Source organism: Schistocerca nitens, chromosome 5 (assembly GCF_023898315.1).
Source record: "Schistocerca nitens isolate TAMUIC-IGC-003100 chromosome 5, iqSchNite1.1, whole genome shotgun sequence".
In the NCBI taxonomy this organism is placed as follows: domain Eukaryota; kingdom Metazoa; phylum Arthropoda; class Insecta; order Orthoptera; family Acrididae; genus Schistocerca; species Schistocerca nitens.
In genome coordinates this window covers 372,962,420-372,979,116 of record NC_064618.1, presented here as the reverse complement: position 1 = coordinate 372,979,116, position 16,697 = coordinate 372,962,420, and the positions used below count along the sequence as shown (strand labels likewise).

The 16,697-nt window shown below is 37.4% G+C and overlaps 1 protein-coding gene across 2 annotated transcripts in view; it reads left to right on the top strand.

Annotated features, from left to right (window-relative positions):
• LOC126260904 (importin-7) overlaps positions 1-8,888 on the top strand; it is a 194,762-nt gene extending 185,874 nt beyond the window's left edge. For both annotated transcript variants that reach the window (XM_049958362.1, XM_049958360.1), the window contains exon 23: positions 5,717-8,888. In XM_049958362.1, coding sequence (XP_049814319.1) covers positions 5,717-5,784 — 68 coding nt within the window. In that variant the 3' untranslated portion in view covers positions 5,785-8,888. The remainder of the gene's footprint in view (positions 1-5,716) is intronic.
• Positions 8,889-16,697: the final 7,809 nt, after the last annotated feature.

Here is a 16,697-nt window from a genome sequence, read left to right as displayed (position 1 = left end):
TTAAATTTTGTGAATATTCTGAAAAACAATTCAATCCAAAGGAGGACAAGCTTGATCACTTTCTGATGAACTTACTGTGGAGTACAAACCATGACTTCATAAATTTCATGGAAATGCTACAGTTGAAAACTTAGAAGAAGATTAATCATTGCAGAAAGAAGTGTTTACAATGTAATACATTCATTAGGTGGTTTCCTTGTTGTTGTTGTGGTTTTCAGTCCTGAGACTGGTTTGATGCAGCCCTCCATGCCACTCTATCCTGTGCAAGCTTCTTCATCTCCCAGTACCTACTGCAGCCTACATCCTTCTGAATCTGTTTAGGGTATTCATATCTTGGTCTCCCTCTACGATTTTTACCCTCCACGCTGCCCACCAATACTAAATTGGTGATCCCTCGATGTCTTAGAACATGTCCTACCAACTGATCCCTTCTTCTAGTCAAGTTGTGCCACAAGCTCCTCTTCTCCCCAATTCTATTCAATACCTGCTCATTAGTTATAGTGAGAAATAACTGAATGTGGACATAATGTAATCAGTAATGCTAGCTGTGAAGAATGCTTCATTCAAAAGAGTAGAGGCCATAACAAAGGAATCCAATGAAAATGAAGTGGCCAATCTTAAAAGAACAGTTCAAGAAATAAAAGCTCAAAAATAAGAAATGGATGATTATAAAAATGGCAAAAGAAGCAGCTGAAGTTTTAGATGTTGAAATTCCAAGTTGAGCTAAGAAACTTTTGCTGTGAAGTTTAGTGTGTGACATAAACTTCTTCTCTTCAAAGCTGTTATATTGTCTAAAGGAAAATTGTACATTTCCAGTACATTACAATGTTAAAGCAATTTGTATTTTAATTGATGTAATGGTAAGTATATCTGAAAATAGTCATACCCCATCCTATATGAGAGTTTTATAGCATTTGCCGAAGAGTATACTACCAGTCATTCATAATTACATTACTCATGCTGACATACAGTTTAAGTGATAGAATTATTGCATTCAGCTTTCATTTCAACCAGCTTTCACATTTATAAAATGTGTTTTTGTCATTGTACCAAGCTTAATTTTGAGAGGTCATGAATATAATTAAAGAGGTAATGAAAAAGTCATGAAAAGGTCACGAATTTGATCCTCTAAAAATCTGTAGACACCTATATACAAATACTAAAAGCAAGCAGTTGTGGGTAAAGCAGGTGGAATACTTCAGTTTATTGGTAGAATACTGGGAAAGTGCAATCAGTGTACAAAGGAGATTGCTTACGCATCACTCATGTGACCAGTTCTAGAATGTTGCTCTAGTGTGTAGGACCCATACCAGATAGGATCAACAGGGTATATTGAACGTATACAGAGGTGGTCAGCACAAATGGTCACAGGTTTGTTTAATCCATGGAAGAGTGTCACAGAGATACTGAAAGAACTGAACTGGAAGACACTTGAAGATAGTTTACATCTATCTCGATAAAGCCTATTAACAAAGTTTCAAGAAATGGCTTTAAATGATTATTCTAGAGATACACAACAACCCCCTATGTATCACTCACACTAGGGTTCATGAGGATAAGATAAGAATAATTACTGCACGCACAGAGGCATTAAATCAATCATTCTTCCTGCACTTCAGACATGAATGGAACAGGAAGAAATCCTTATAAATGGTACCATGGGATGTACCCTCCGCCATGCACCTTAGAGTGGTTTGCAGCATGTAGATGTAGGTATAGATGTAGATTCAGAAACACTACATTGCAATGGAGTGAGCTTTCTGATGCACAGCGCAGAATTTTTGTCCCAAATATAACTACCTCCAAACACTGTTGCTGTTAATAGGTGAAATCTGCAATCTAGTGCTCTACATGTGGTGCCTTTTAGAATTGCTGCCATCTTTCTGCACTTCCTTTGTACTTAGCCTTGTGTGCAGCTAAACTTTACTCTCAAACAATGCCTACCTGAGGGTGAACCTGACCTCCTATGTCCTTGTTGTAATTATGAGCACTGTGTACTAGAATGGCTTCCTTCATGTCAATCTTTTGTTGGATTACTTAACCAGTCTGACATTAGGTTAAAGTAATCAGTGATTTTCATATCACCTTGGTCCTGTTATCAGGCTGAATTTTGAACAACTTAAGCTGCAGCCACAGTCACTTTGACACTGTGGGGGGATTCTGCCAACAACCTACATCTGCTGAAGACAGTCATTCTTTCCAAATCACTATACCAGTATGTGCGAGTTGTCACTGCATCTGATCTCAACACTGAATATGCAGATTTCTGACGACAGTGGCAGTATTCAAATTGGGTGGTTTTTTGTCAAAAGTGCCAATGTTTCAATGTACAAAACATGGATTGTGGGAAATTTCAGAGAAGACACGTATCTGGTAGATAATTCACACAGCATGTAGAATTTTATTCAAAACCTTGCCCTTTCCTTAGGGTATGCTGTAGCAACCCAATTGGCCCTTGAACAAAAGTACACTTTCGTCCACCATAATATCATGTTCAAAACATGAGAAGTTTCAAATTTATTTTCAAGATGTTGGCAGATTGAGAAAATTTTGTTCAGCTTAGGATTTGGACGATTTGCAGCAACACACACTTCGTTATCAGAAAAATTATGACTACTTTTGATTTGGCAAAACCTCTTGTAAGACGTTACGTCATTGAAAAGTTTAGTTCATATGTTTGCCCCCGCCCCCCCAATCCACATTTATTACATCTGCAATTAGTTTCTGAACAATGCTTTAAGGGTTGTCACAGGTTCTGGAAATCAGGGGAAATCAAGAAAACACTGGAAAAATTCTCATTTTTGTCTCAGTAGATGAAATGGTTTGTTTACTGAGGTTTCATGCATTGTCGCTGACTGTGTGCAGTTGAGCACGTGCACTGCTTCCCTACTCCCTCATTACTACTGCTTCACCCCTTCCTATTACTCACCTCAGTTTGCAGACAGTGCTGCCACCACTTGTTTCCACTAGCCTAGCAGCTGTAGGTGAGAGGCAGGAGGTGTGAGGAGTGGTTTGTTCGGATCTGATTCTGAGAAACTGGATGCAGCATCCAGGGACAGTGCTCATGTGTGCATGGGTTGTGTCCGAGTGATTGTGTGAATGTGTGTGTGTGCTTTCATTTTCTGACAAAGGCTATGGCCAAATATTTAGTTGTGAGAAAATGATTCTTTTATATGCGGCTACCTCTGGCTCAGTGATAATCTTTAAGGAGAGTTGCTACCTATTCTCATTAGTATTGATTCTCAGTATTTGCACAAATTACCTGCCGCATGGATTGATCACTGAATAGCTGGCTACACTAGTGGATTTCCACGACAGGCCAAAACCGCAGGTATCTCTAACAAATTTGGCCTCCCTATCTGAAGTCCTTCGTTTCCCACTATTGTGCAGGTTCTGCCCATCACATTTAGTCTCATCTGTCTGCCCACAGCCGAATCTGATTGTGTGTGGCATAATGCAGTGGATTTTCATGGTTTATCCAGGACTCGGGACTGACGTTAATAACAGCCCGTGAACTAAATTATCTTTCCAGCTCTGCCACTGATAATGCGAGGAACATCATGTCAGCTATGATTATGACGATGTGCCCTCAGCATAAAATAACATAGCTTTGGTAGTATCTTCCTTCCTAATCACTCTTCCTTGACATACACACCATTCCAGGGTTACGTCTTTGTGAGAAGTTTCCTTATAAAATAAATACTTTTCATATTCTAATTTACAATAGCCACACACTTAGGTACATTCATTTGGACACCTCTCATTGTTATTCACTGGCTGTTTCTTAAATACAGGTCTAATATGAATACAAGCATTGGAGTCTGACTGGACTAACCTATCAGTGTTTTCACTGATTTGTTTATTCATTCCTCCAAACTGGTAAAAGTAGGTTGAGTGCTAATCATTACATTTAATGTGTTGGTGCCTAAGATTTGCTCATTAATATTGTTAAACTGCTGCTCAGTTAATTCTTTTAATCGTTTCAGGTTCTTAATGACATCTATAAATTGCACATTTACTGCATGTCACACTAGATTACATTGTTTAATTTTCTCCGTTTGTAGCTCCATGGGTAGAGGTGCTATGATTGCTTGTAAACTTTTTTCTCTTCCCCTTGGGTTTTAATACTTTTAGACCGTGCTTCCCCTTGGGCTTTAATACCATTAGACAACTCTTCCCTTGGGCTTCATGCTATTATGCACCTCTTCTTTGGTGACTTTAATACTATTAGGTAACTCTTCCATTTTTTTAATATTTCTGTTAGAAAATTCTTCCAAGCTGCAGGTAAGTACAGGCATACAGTAAATTCAACAATATACTTGTAAGAAAAATTAGTTGAGTTTTTTTGCAGTATCAAATCACTAACTTGTTCTAGTAATTTGAAATTAAAAGAATCACTTATTGTTAAACTGCTCAGTGTTGAGTTCCTGTCACACAACTGCACTCTAAATAATAGAAAAACAAGTCAAGTCATTTGTCGAACATACAGCTCGTCTAAGCTATGTAGATGCACATCTTGTCGTGGTGAACTGCTGATGTGGAGGTAACTTATTGCTGTTTACACTTTGTCAACCAACTAGAAGGCATCGTCGAAGCTGGAACAGGTGCAGGTTGTTGAGAGGCGGCACGTTTGGCCGCTGCTGCTGTCTCGTAGGGAAGCTGTCATAAGTCGGAGATTGTACAAACTGCCAGTGTTGTTCCTCCGAACTGATGTACTGATCACTGCAAATTATTGGCAGCTGTTGATACCCACTGTCAAGGACAACAGTGTACTGCTCAGTTTTCGTCTTGATAAATTTCTTAAAAATCGTCTTACTTTTATTCTCTAGCACCACTATATTTGCATCTTTCACTAGGGTTTCCTTTTCACTCAGTCCTTTCACGGTCACCGTAATGAAGCATTTTCGGTCGCTCAGTCCTATCACACAACTGAGGCAAAATGGAGTGTATAATTTATTTATTTTTTTAGTTTCTCTGTCTCGTTGCCTAACATGCTATGCCAATGTACTATGTATTACCCGCACGTAATAGTAAACCATTTCTCCGACAATATGCTGTCGGAAAGTTATCTACTAATATCAGTGTCTAGTAAGTGTCATGATGGTCTTTCATCATTTAGAAGAATCAAGAGTGTAACTCACCGTTTCACGTAAAATACAGTGTTACCCTCATGCTGCCACTGTGACCGCAGCTTTTTTTGCCATAAATGAAGTTCACTTCTTTCAATAGCAGCTTTCTATATGTTAGTTACATCAAGTTGTATATTATTCCATAATTTTTACCTCCGTTGTAGGTAGCCTTCATTAGAGAAACAATGTATACTATTGATTCATTGTTGTTGTATCTCTGCATGTACTACTATAGACTTGTCTATTCTATCATATGACAAATGGATCATAAAACTGCTCTTGCGACGAAGTCATGGAACAAGATGGGGGGGGGTCATTATGCTTCACTCACTTGGATATCCGTATGTTAATATATATAAACACACACACGCACTCTCTCTCTCTCTCTCTCTCTCTCTCTCTCTCTCTCTCTCTCACTCTTCCTAAAGGTAATGTCTCTGTAAACTTGTATGTGTATGTAATTGATGTTGCCTTTTTAGCAGAATTTCTGTACGTATCTGGTTGCATGTGACTTGTATTTGTGGTTACTGCAAAATATTTTGAATGTTTATTTTATTGATGCTAATTGTTTTTTATTATTTTTCTAGGTTATGTTTTTAATCAACAGACAGTCCCTACATCTTTCAACTTTGGTGGCTCCCCTCTTGGACGATAAGCCTGTCTGTGGCAGCACAGGTGTCTTGCATGTGAAAAAAATAACACCCAGTTGTGTATGTTACTTCTTGTGCACACATTCGGATGTCTGATATTGCCAGTGTGAATTTTACTTGTTGTAATGTGAAAGACTGAATTCAACTGCTTAAAAGTTATATTTGACTTGTTACAAAATTTATTATTCGAGGTGAACTAATGACACTTGAGGAAATAAGTGTTAACGATCTGTAAAGAACATTTACTGTGTTATTAAGGGACATCTGTTATATGTAGCAATTGTCTGTGCATCACTTTTGAATCTTGTGCGTGGGGCATTTTTAAAATACTCAATTTACAAGCTCTTATTTCTTGTAAATATTAGGAGCAGTATTTCAGAAGTTTGGGAACATGAACATATTTATTAGTATTTATTGAAAACTTCATATATTGTTTAGGTTGAGCTCCGTCACGCAGTTCATATTCGGACTGTAGAAGGTGATCATATTATGTTACTGATATTCAGAATTTCTGAATCGTTTATTACACCTTTGGAGCCAAAGGAAATCATCTCAGACTCTGAGATAGAATATACATGTCTCCTAAATAAATCACAGATGTGTGGGCTTGCTTAAGTGTGCCTTCAGTTTATTTTATGGAAATCACCCACGAATTTATCAGATGTGAGAAGGCTGTTGGTCAATGTTGACATATTGGAAATTGTGGGTAAGCTACTGTCCATATGATAAAAAATTTTTACTCAAGGTGCTTTGTGACTTGGTCCAATTGACTAGCACATTTTATAAAATATATATATACATATTTTTTTCTTTTTAAATGAAATATTCATGGTACAGTGGTATCTGATTACATTAGATGCGTGTGTCAGATCAAAGAGTGCAATTTACATCTTGTCTTATTATTTGTATACACTCCAGTCCTGACTAGTCCATACTGTACATTATGTTCCTTTCAAGAGATGTGTAATTTGTCTTAAAAGTGTTGAATCTATATTTTCTTAAAATTCTGGTAAAAGAAAAATGTATGTCAGAGATGAGGTAAAATGTATGGAATAACCAGCCATGTACTAACTATAAGAAGCTAATGAATGCTTGCTGAAGCTCAAAGGGAGAGATATCCATATCCGTTTTGTAAACAAGAATGTAGAAAATTTGTTGACGAGGGATGACAAAAATAATTGCAAGTTTGATCGTATGTGTGCTTGTATGTTAGTCAAGTGATCTGTGTCACCAGATCACATTCAGCATTGGAGTCTCTCTCTCTCTCTCTCTCTCTCTCTCTCTCTCTGTGTGTGTGTGTGTGTGTGTGTGTGTGTGTGTGTGTGTGTGTGTGTGGGTGGGTGGGTGGGTGCGTGCGCGAGATATAAAAATTACGACCATCTTTTCGCTTTTTATAAATTTCAGTTAGCATTGTGACCAGAGTCTGATAAATTGAGGTATGTTTTTGGATAGTATAATTTGTTATATATGTGTATGGATGTGTTCCCTATTTCACCAAAGTATTTTCCGTCACTACAGCTGCAAAAGAGGAGAAATTGTGGTGCGCCTATTGGCTGATGCTTCTTTGACTCACTTGTTCTCTATTTTTTTATGGTAGTTTATAAAAATTATTCCTAGCTTCAGATTTTTGCTGCGATATCTTTTATGTTTTTTCTGATTGTGGTGACTTTCATGACAATGTTTTATTTGCTGGATTTTGCTGTAAGGTAGTAGGAAAGTTTTTGTTTTTTCACAAGCATTTCAATACAGTTGAAGGACTGCATTGCACATGGTGCATTCTAATCACTAATTTATATTATATCCTTGTAATTTCCCTTCTGCCATCTGTTTTCCTAGTAGTTCTGTTGGCCCAACCAATTGAGAAATATTAGCTGTTGTTTAATATGAATTGATTTTCTTGTTTTAAACATGAATATTTGTAATCTAGGACAGTTCTGAGGAATTTTGATCTCTCACTTCACTGAACCACATTGGTATATACAGTTCTATGTGGGTGCTTACCTTCCTTGAAAGTGTTAGCTTACAAACTATCCTGGGTAACAGTTCTAGCTTTTAAAAGCATGTGGTAGGGAGACAAAAGCTTCAGTATAATTGATGAATTTGGTGGTTTATTTACATGAATCACAACTGTCGCAGAAATTTATGGAAGAAACTAATGATTTTCACCATTTTTGGATGCTTCAGTAAATCATAATTTTCATTCCAAATGAACTTCGTTAATGATGCTTAGTAGTCCTTCTTTTGTTAAAAGTGTATTAAGCTGTAATTAAACAGTTAATGAAGACAGTGTATTTAAAAAGTAGTTGTGTGCATGAGGATAACTGGGAAGATGAATGATGACGGTGATGCCGAGTCTCATTGTGTTGAAGGTACAACTTCCAAAAAGCACATTGCTTATTAGTTGTTAACCACTCAATATTTTGTACCTTCAATTATTTTTGTAGGAAGAGAGTTGACATATGGGACAGGATGCAAATTTTATTATTGTTTATACTGAATGACTGACTGCTATAGTAGAATGCTGTAATTTTTGAACTCGATTGATTATACATAGGTTAGTAGCAGTATTAAATATACACCACTTGTTCATTCTGTTTGAGAACGTTCAGATCTATTTGTACAGATTTCAGGTGTTTTGAAGGCTATACTTGTTTTCTTGCATACCTGCTAGTGTGATAAATTTGTTGTGACGTGCCAAGTAATAAGCATTGAGAAAAAGGCATATTTTGTAGAATGTCTTGTATTATGTTTTAAATTACTTCTGTTGTTGCGTTATATTCACATAACATAGTAGACATTATGAAAAGTGGTTTTAAAGCAAAATGCCAACAGTGGATGTTCTGCTTCCTTTCTTAACAGTGGATATTTGCAAATTCCCTTTGTTGGGAGAGAGAAATCTGAAACACACATCACTGAACAGGTATTTAATGTGTGATGGCTGTGTGTGTGAGGTAGGTATTTGGAGAAATGTAACTTGCCAAATTTAATGTACAAAAATTAATTTAGAAGCTCATCAGGTCTATGCACAGCAGTCTGTTCTTTATTTCAATGGATTTCAGAATGTTGTGATTGTAATTGAACTATAAGTAAATATGTTGAATGGACGAAATCATACAGTTCACTTTTTTGTGTAACCTTCCTGTGCATTGACAGTTTTCATCATCAATGATATTAATGAAAGAATACTAGCTCATTTTAACAAGGGATGTATATTCTCTGATTTTGCACTGTCCATATGAGACAAAAATCTATATGTTGTCCCAGGAGGAACTGTCATTCGAAGCAAAAAGTCTAATAATCATGGGCTGTAAATTGGATATCTTAAGAACTATGAGCACTTGTTCATCTTCACTACTGTGAAACACATCTCTCCTACTGAACAAGTACTCATAGCTCATGAGGTATGCATGTTAGTCTTAGGTCTACTACACAGTTTTTTCTTGTTTTTGTCCATACTACCTCCTCCCCAAATACAAAAAGCAAAGAGCTTGCAGTAGAGGTGGTGTGTTTTGCAGTATTGAAGATGTAGTGGTATACATTTTAGAGCATATGTTTCATATGTTTAATAGACTTTTCGTTTAGAATCATCATTCCTGTCATATTCCTAAATATTGACCATTCCTCCTGGACAACCTGTGTGTAGTAATTTGGAGTGAACATTAAACTTTATGAAAAGGAAGGTGGAAAGTAAACTAGTGAAACATGAAATGGAGAACAGTGTAATACAAAGGGGACAAAGGTAGCATGTAACTAATGACACTTGAAGAAAACATTGAATCTGAGATTTTTTTGACGCTAAAGGTTTTCTGGTGGCTAATATAACAGAAAAATTACTTTGAAGCTTGTGTCTCAAGACATTCGGTGTCTGTAATGGGAGTTGCCGGCCACATAAAGAAAATTTCTTTTGCAAGATTCATAACAATGGTATAAATTAATGATTGTGATAGTATATGTAGAAACTTGGAGTGTTAATAAAGGAAATAATTCCCTAAATGAGTCTGGGACCATTATTATTGAAGTGGAAGGATTCAAAATTTAAGAATTGTCAATTTCACAAATAAGGAAATAACAAATTTTAATAAGTTTGCTGTTAAAGCAGTTGAGAGGCAAGAGGAAGGTGGTAAGACAACAGTGGCGATAAAAGAAATGCACTTTGTGTGTGTGGAATGGGGGGGGGGGGGGGGGCAGTACGGCGATGAGGCAATGATAGAACTGTATAATTGTGAGGTTATTAATGCTACCTGTGTCCAATCACTTTTAAGTGTTTACTTATTCTTAAAATAACTTTTCCTATCCCTTAGATGTATGCAGTTTATTAGTTTTCCTTTTTATTACCATGGCAGATTGTAAATCTAGTGCTATGCATTTGATACTGTAATATTCTGGATACTTTTTTAGTGGGTGTTTTTGTTGAGATGAGATGCCTTCCTGTTGGCTGTTGTTTACTACAAGAATATAGTTTGGTAGCATAGGAGTGACATACAGTACAAAGAAATCAAGATGACCTTTCTTCATACGTATTCAAATGATTGCATTTACACGATTTTGTCTTATTTTTCAGCAGTGGGTTCTTTTTGTCTCTAAATAGCCTCAATTTTTAGAAATTCATTTCAAAAGCACAGAGATGAGAAAGAATAGCCTGTAAGTAGCTGATTTTGCTGAGCTAACCCTTCTCTGTTCTGTGCTGGAAATATTTTTTAAAACTAAAACCTATCAAAAACAGATTGTTACGAAGCTATGTGAAAACATCAGTTTCCTGACTGCATTGAGTATTTTTGAGCAGAGCCTAACTGGATATAACTCTGCTTTGAGACAGAAGTCCATGGATAATGATGCTTGAGAATGTACAGATGAGAAGGAAAAACTGTGTGGCCAATTCTGTAAATAGTTGCTTTTGCTGAGCTAACCCTTCTCCCTCCCTCACTTCTGCTGAGCTTTAAACCCCCCCCCCCCCCCCCACTCTCTCTCTCTCTCTCTCTCTCTCTCTCTCTCTCTCTCTCTCTCTCTCTCTCTGACACATATACACGTTGTGAACATTAATTGTCAATCTGACAATATAGAACAGTCTTAAAACATTGCTAAGTTGTATCACTTTATCATATATGGTCTCAGTCATCACAGTGGAACTGAAATGTGTACATTCAGTGGGTGGGGAAATAACACTGTGGGAGGGGTTGGGTAGGAAATTCCTTGTTTGAGGGCACGACGAGAGGTTGTCTAAACCTTGGCGGAGAATGCTGATCAGTTACTCCAGTTCTGGATGGTATTCCACCACCCGCCAAACCTACAAAATATCCTCGTCCATCCCTACACATCAGCAGCTCCCAACCCCTCGTCTCATGGCCCGTATCCTTGTTATATTACCTAGATGCAAGACCTGTCCCATACATCATTGCACCACCGCCTACTGCATTCGGTCACAAGCATAACCTATCCTTTCAAAGGCAGGGCTACCTGTGAAACTAGTCATGAGATCTACAAGCTAAGCTGCAACCACTGTGCTGCATTTATGTGGACATGACAACCAACAAGCTGTCTGTTTGCATGAAAGGCCACTGACGAACTGTGTCCAAGAAACAGCTGGACCACCCACTGCTGTGCATTCCACCCAACGTGACATTCTTCATTTCAATGACTGCTTCACAACCTGTGCCATCTAGATCCTTCCCACCAACACCAGCTTTACGGAATTGCGCAGGTGGGAACTCTCCTTGCAATATATCCTACATTCCCGTAACCCTCCTGGCCTCAACCTTCATTAGTTATTGTCGTTAACATTCTAGCCACTTCCCTGTTCCCATTCCAACACTATGTAGTCCTCTATTCCACTAACGCACCCACAGTCTTTTTTACTTCTATTCTTTCCCACGAACCTTTCAGCTGCACCTAGCTGCCCTACCCTCTCTCTACCTCATTCCTGTACACTCCCACAACCAGTGCTTTATTGTCCCCCACCTGCTATCCCTCCCTGCCCAATCCTAATCCTTACCCCCCACCATCTGGTTGCCTCTCCCATCATGTGCTGCTGCTCGCAGTCCGGCCCCAGCAGCGAGAGACTGGTCATGTGTGAGAATTGTTTGCTGTATGTGTGTGTGTGTGTGTGTGTGTGTGTGTGTGTGTGTGTGTTGGCCGAAAGTTCGCTTTCTGACCAGACTTTTGTGCGACTCAGAATCTCCGCTTTTATTGTTACATTAGTCTTACACTTTTCTTTTCGGTGTGTTGAGTACACATTGTTTTCATCCTGTCATAATAAGAGTTCTGTTTTATTTCTATATTTACTCTTTCAAATTCTGACATTCATTGTTGAAGATTGTCTGTGCTAGAGGCAAACCGTACAAAGCCTTCAACATCATGAAAGTCATTCATGTATATTCTATTAATATACATTTATTTGTTCTTCTTTTTTTCCTATGTATGGATGTGGACATCTCAAACAATAAAAGAAATTTCCTTGCCTAACTGCTCTACCAATTCTGAAAGTCTCACTGTCCTGAAGCTACCTGATGAAAGCTGTTACACTGGTATATGTATGTTATCTGAGTGCACCAATGTTGTGGCACCTCCCTTTCTTAAAAAGAGGCTTGAATTAAAAATATTTAAAATTTGCCTCCAATCCTGAGCAGTACTTTCCTGCTTAAGCGTATTTTCATTTTATAATTTTGTTTTGGTGAACCACTACAATAACAAGTCTAAATAAAAAATCATCTTTAAAAAGTAACCAGTGTAAAAGTCACAACTATGAAACTAGATTTAGCATCTTGAATGTATTGAAAAGTGTTCTGTCACCACTGATCTGACTCATAAAAACAATTGAACAAAAACTGATAAATTAAAGACTAAAAGTTTCTTAGCTTCACACAGCAATTTAAAAATTACTCACTATGAAAAACTGCAGAGAATAAATAACCACACTACTGTAATTTTCGCTCCATAAATGAAACCCTTGTTCTCTGAATTAAAAACGCAGTATATTCTTTAAATAATGGTGCAGTTATAAACTGGACAGTCCAGAATATAAAGCTGTGTGGCGGCTCACATGTTCGTAGCAGTGAACATGAAGTCACCCATCCCACAATATTGTTAAAGGATTTTTTGTCACTTGCCGTCCTTCTCCCATGATTCAGCAACAATTTGATATTCATTATCGCAAGTTAATGTTTTATATTAATAATTTTTGAGGATTGGGAAAAAACTTACAACTGGACTGTTACAGTGTGTGTATTTTTTCAATGTTAGTTAAATCAGTTCTCATGAGTTATCTGTTCAGATTTAGTTGAAACGAAGTCACAAGTGTCTCCAAAAATATGATCCTAGGTGAATTAGTAATTCAAACTCTTTGTGCATTGCTACAAAATGTTGTTCATGGTCAGTCATGATGTATCCATTTCTAAGCCCTTCTTGGTTTGTAGTCCACCACCTTTTACAACCCAGTGTTTTTCCTTCACCGTTGGTGCTGACTTTAATGAATATCGAATGCATTACAGAGAGGAGCCTGGTAGGTTTGTGGAAACTTCCATCTCCCCTCCCCCTTCCTTTTTTGAAAACAGTTATAATATTGTTCCAGTTTTGAGGAATTGTCCTATTCTGCATACTTTGTGTAACTAATTTTGCAAATTCCCTATGTATTGCTTTTCCTCTAGCTGTAATCAAACATTTATAGCTTCCATCTCTTTCATTGTAATTAAAACTGCTTACTACACATAATCTTTAATAATGTTTCGTGTGTCATTGTGTGTTTTTCTGATCTAGCTCTTAATCTTTTAAAAACATTTTTATGTCTGCTTCTGTGCTGTCAAATTGTATGCTGCATCTGCCCAACAGACATTCCAGGTCGGCTTTCATTAGTTTGTCCAATCAAATTGTCATTATCTTCTGAACAACGTTTCTCTGTTGTTCAGTTTTGTTCAGCCTCTTCTAGCAATTAGTTTGGTGGCTTAAAAAAAAGAAACGAATTCCTTTGTATATAATACAGTATAATACATGTGACTAATGTTTTACTGCTGGAAGATATTGCAGGCCCCCAATCTCACTGTCGAAGCATCCTTTATTATTTATTGTTGTTGCCAATTTCATCTTCATGCAAATGTGGGAATTCAACCTTGTAACGTGTCTGCTGTCAATTTCGTGTCTCTATATGCTTGTCTAATCTTTCCACAGGAGCTAAGAGGTCAGTAACTTCCACCTCACTTAAAGCTGGTATTAAAAGAAATTAATTTAGGTTTTCTTTTTGGGCAGTTTCCTCAGGATTTGTGCTCTATGTTGATCTGAAATAAAGGCATAATGTTAAACATCACTCGTATCCCACACAGGTAAAGGATGCAAATAAGGAAGCAGTTCTTGGCAAAATATCATTTCAATTATTTTTTTTCCCCCGTACTCTGCAATATTGTTATGTAGCATTTCCAACACATTTACATCTACACAGCACTGCAAAAAGCTACTAGGATGGAATACAAATTACTTGCAACAAAAAAAGACAGTTTCTTGTGTAGCTTACACCAGAATAAAGGAAAATAAATTTCATGACTATTTCAAAATGTGAAAAAATGAACATGGTTGTCTGTGAGGCAAAGAAACTGTACAACTGACAGTTTATATTCTATTCTAGGAATAAATCTGAAGCCATGTGGGGAGTTAAAACGATAAAACATGGTGTGCTGCCAGTCTAAAATTTAGCATAGAATGGCATTCTAAAAAATTAAGACGTAAACACAAATTAAGAAATAACTTCAGGTCCAGAGGAAGTACTAGACAAGTGCCTTGTTATCGAAAAACACTTTCACAGAGGGCAGATCTATAAAATTCTGCTACAGCTGTCATTATATTTGAAACAAAATATTTAGTTCAAAACTACTGACCAAATTTGCCTACTTAGCTTCAAGTCAATGTTTACGTATGTTCGTACGTATATAGTATTAAGAGATCTTACAGTGTCATAAAAGGAACAGGACATCAGAGACTACTCCAGCAGCATCGGAATTTCATAAACCATACTAAAATGCTTCATTCCGCTCTAATTGCACATTTCTATGTCCAGATGGACTCTGAAGTACCTGATATTCAGCTTTTCATGTGGTTCTCGTGATACCAATTTTCTTGGAGGTCCAGTATTGTATTCTCATGTTTGGTTCTTTATTATGGTATAACGTCATTCGTACCAAAAAATGAAAATTTGCACTTTGCACTGAACGAGGTTGAAAGTAGCCAATAGCGCGAAATGAAACACTTCGTTTCAAATAAACTAACTGCCTCAGCGGAAAAAAAAATTAACTGAAGCAAATTTCTCTATAAAACAGACAGAAATAGCTTCATTAAGACATTAATGGTTGATTGCTAATAACGTGGAAATAATATAAAATCAGAAAATTGAAACTACTAACTTATTTTGGTCTTTCATGGTTATGAGAATGTACATTAATTCACTTGATGGCTCCCAGCCACAGAAACCTGTTTTGTTTTCATTTGACGTGGGAGCTGTAAATGAAGACACGAAACATATACACGGCCACGGGTCACGTGGGGGAGGACCCCCCACTATAACTCAGCTTGCTCTGCGCATGCGCGAATCTGGCAGCTTGGGCGCGCCAGGAAAATTTTTCCGGGTAGCTTCTGGCTACTTGCTGCTACTGCTCATACACCAAACAGCCACGCTCCAAGTAGCCAGAAGCGGGAGGAAGGCACTGCTCATACACGAATCCAGCTCTGCGCATGCACACGAGCCCGCTGGCAACTGCTCATACGAACCTATAATTGATGGCAAAAGTTAGTTGTGGCGGCACCTACCAACATTTTTCAGAACTTCCGCTTACTTTGCACTCAATTCTAACCTGCAGGTGATTTTTTGGATTACAAAAACCGGAAAAAAGTGCGGCTTAGATTCAAGTAAATACGGTAATTTGAAATGAGACTTGTCCGACCAGGTAGTATGTTTCCAGTCATCGACAGTCCAATGTTGGTGTTGATGGTCCCAGGTGAGGATGGTTGATGGCCCAGAATTGAAATCTGCAACAATTTGTGGAAGGGTTCCACTTCTGTCACATTGAACGATGCTATTCAGTCATCATTAGTCTCTTTTTTTTTTTTTTTTTTTACCCAGCCTCAGCGATGTCGGAGATTTGATGTTTTACCGGATTACTGCTATTCATGCTACAATCGTGAAATGGTCATATGGGAAAATCCCCACTTCATCGCTACCTCAGATATGCTGTGTCCCATCACTCTTGCACCAGCTATAACAACATGTTCAAGTTCACTTAAATCTTGACTTTGTAGCAAAAGTAACCAGTCTAACAACTGTGCCAGACACTTGTCGTCTTATATAGGTGTTGCAGTGCTGTATTCTGCCTGTTTACATATCACTGTATTTGAATACGCATCCCTATACCAGTTTCTTTGGTGCTTCAGTGTAAAAACATAATGTATAGTAAAGCAGCTATAGTTCTGGAATTTTGCAGGTAATATAGCATTGTTATAAAAGAAATTGTATGTCTTTCATATAATACTGCATTGTCATGCAAAATATTCCAAATTATGGTGATGACGATGTTGATGATGTTTTCAGTTTGGAGTTCGTTCATTTTATACCGAAACCTCAGTTGTGCTCTTAAAATACAAATAATGAACAAACAGTCCAGATGTGTATGAATGAAGTGAAGTTCATTCCTGTCTTAGTGATAGAGTTAAAAAATTTAAATTTTTCTCTGCATATTACTCATACAGTAGGCAGTATGAAGTTTTAGCTGGATACAAAAAAATTAACACTGTGTTTATGAGATGGAGTGCACCAGCCAAAGCCTCATGGAATGTTGGACTATCTAAAGTTTGCCGGGAGCATTTGTCTACTCTGTTTCATTTATTACCATCTGAGAACTACAGTTAAAGGAGAAGAAAACATTGCTGGTGTGCATTATGTAGAAAG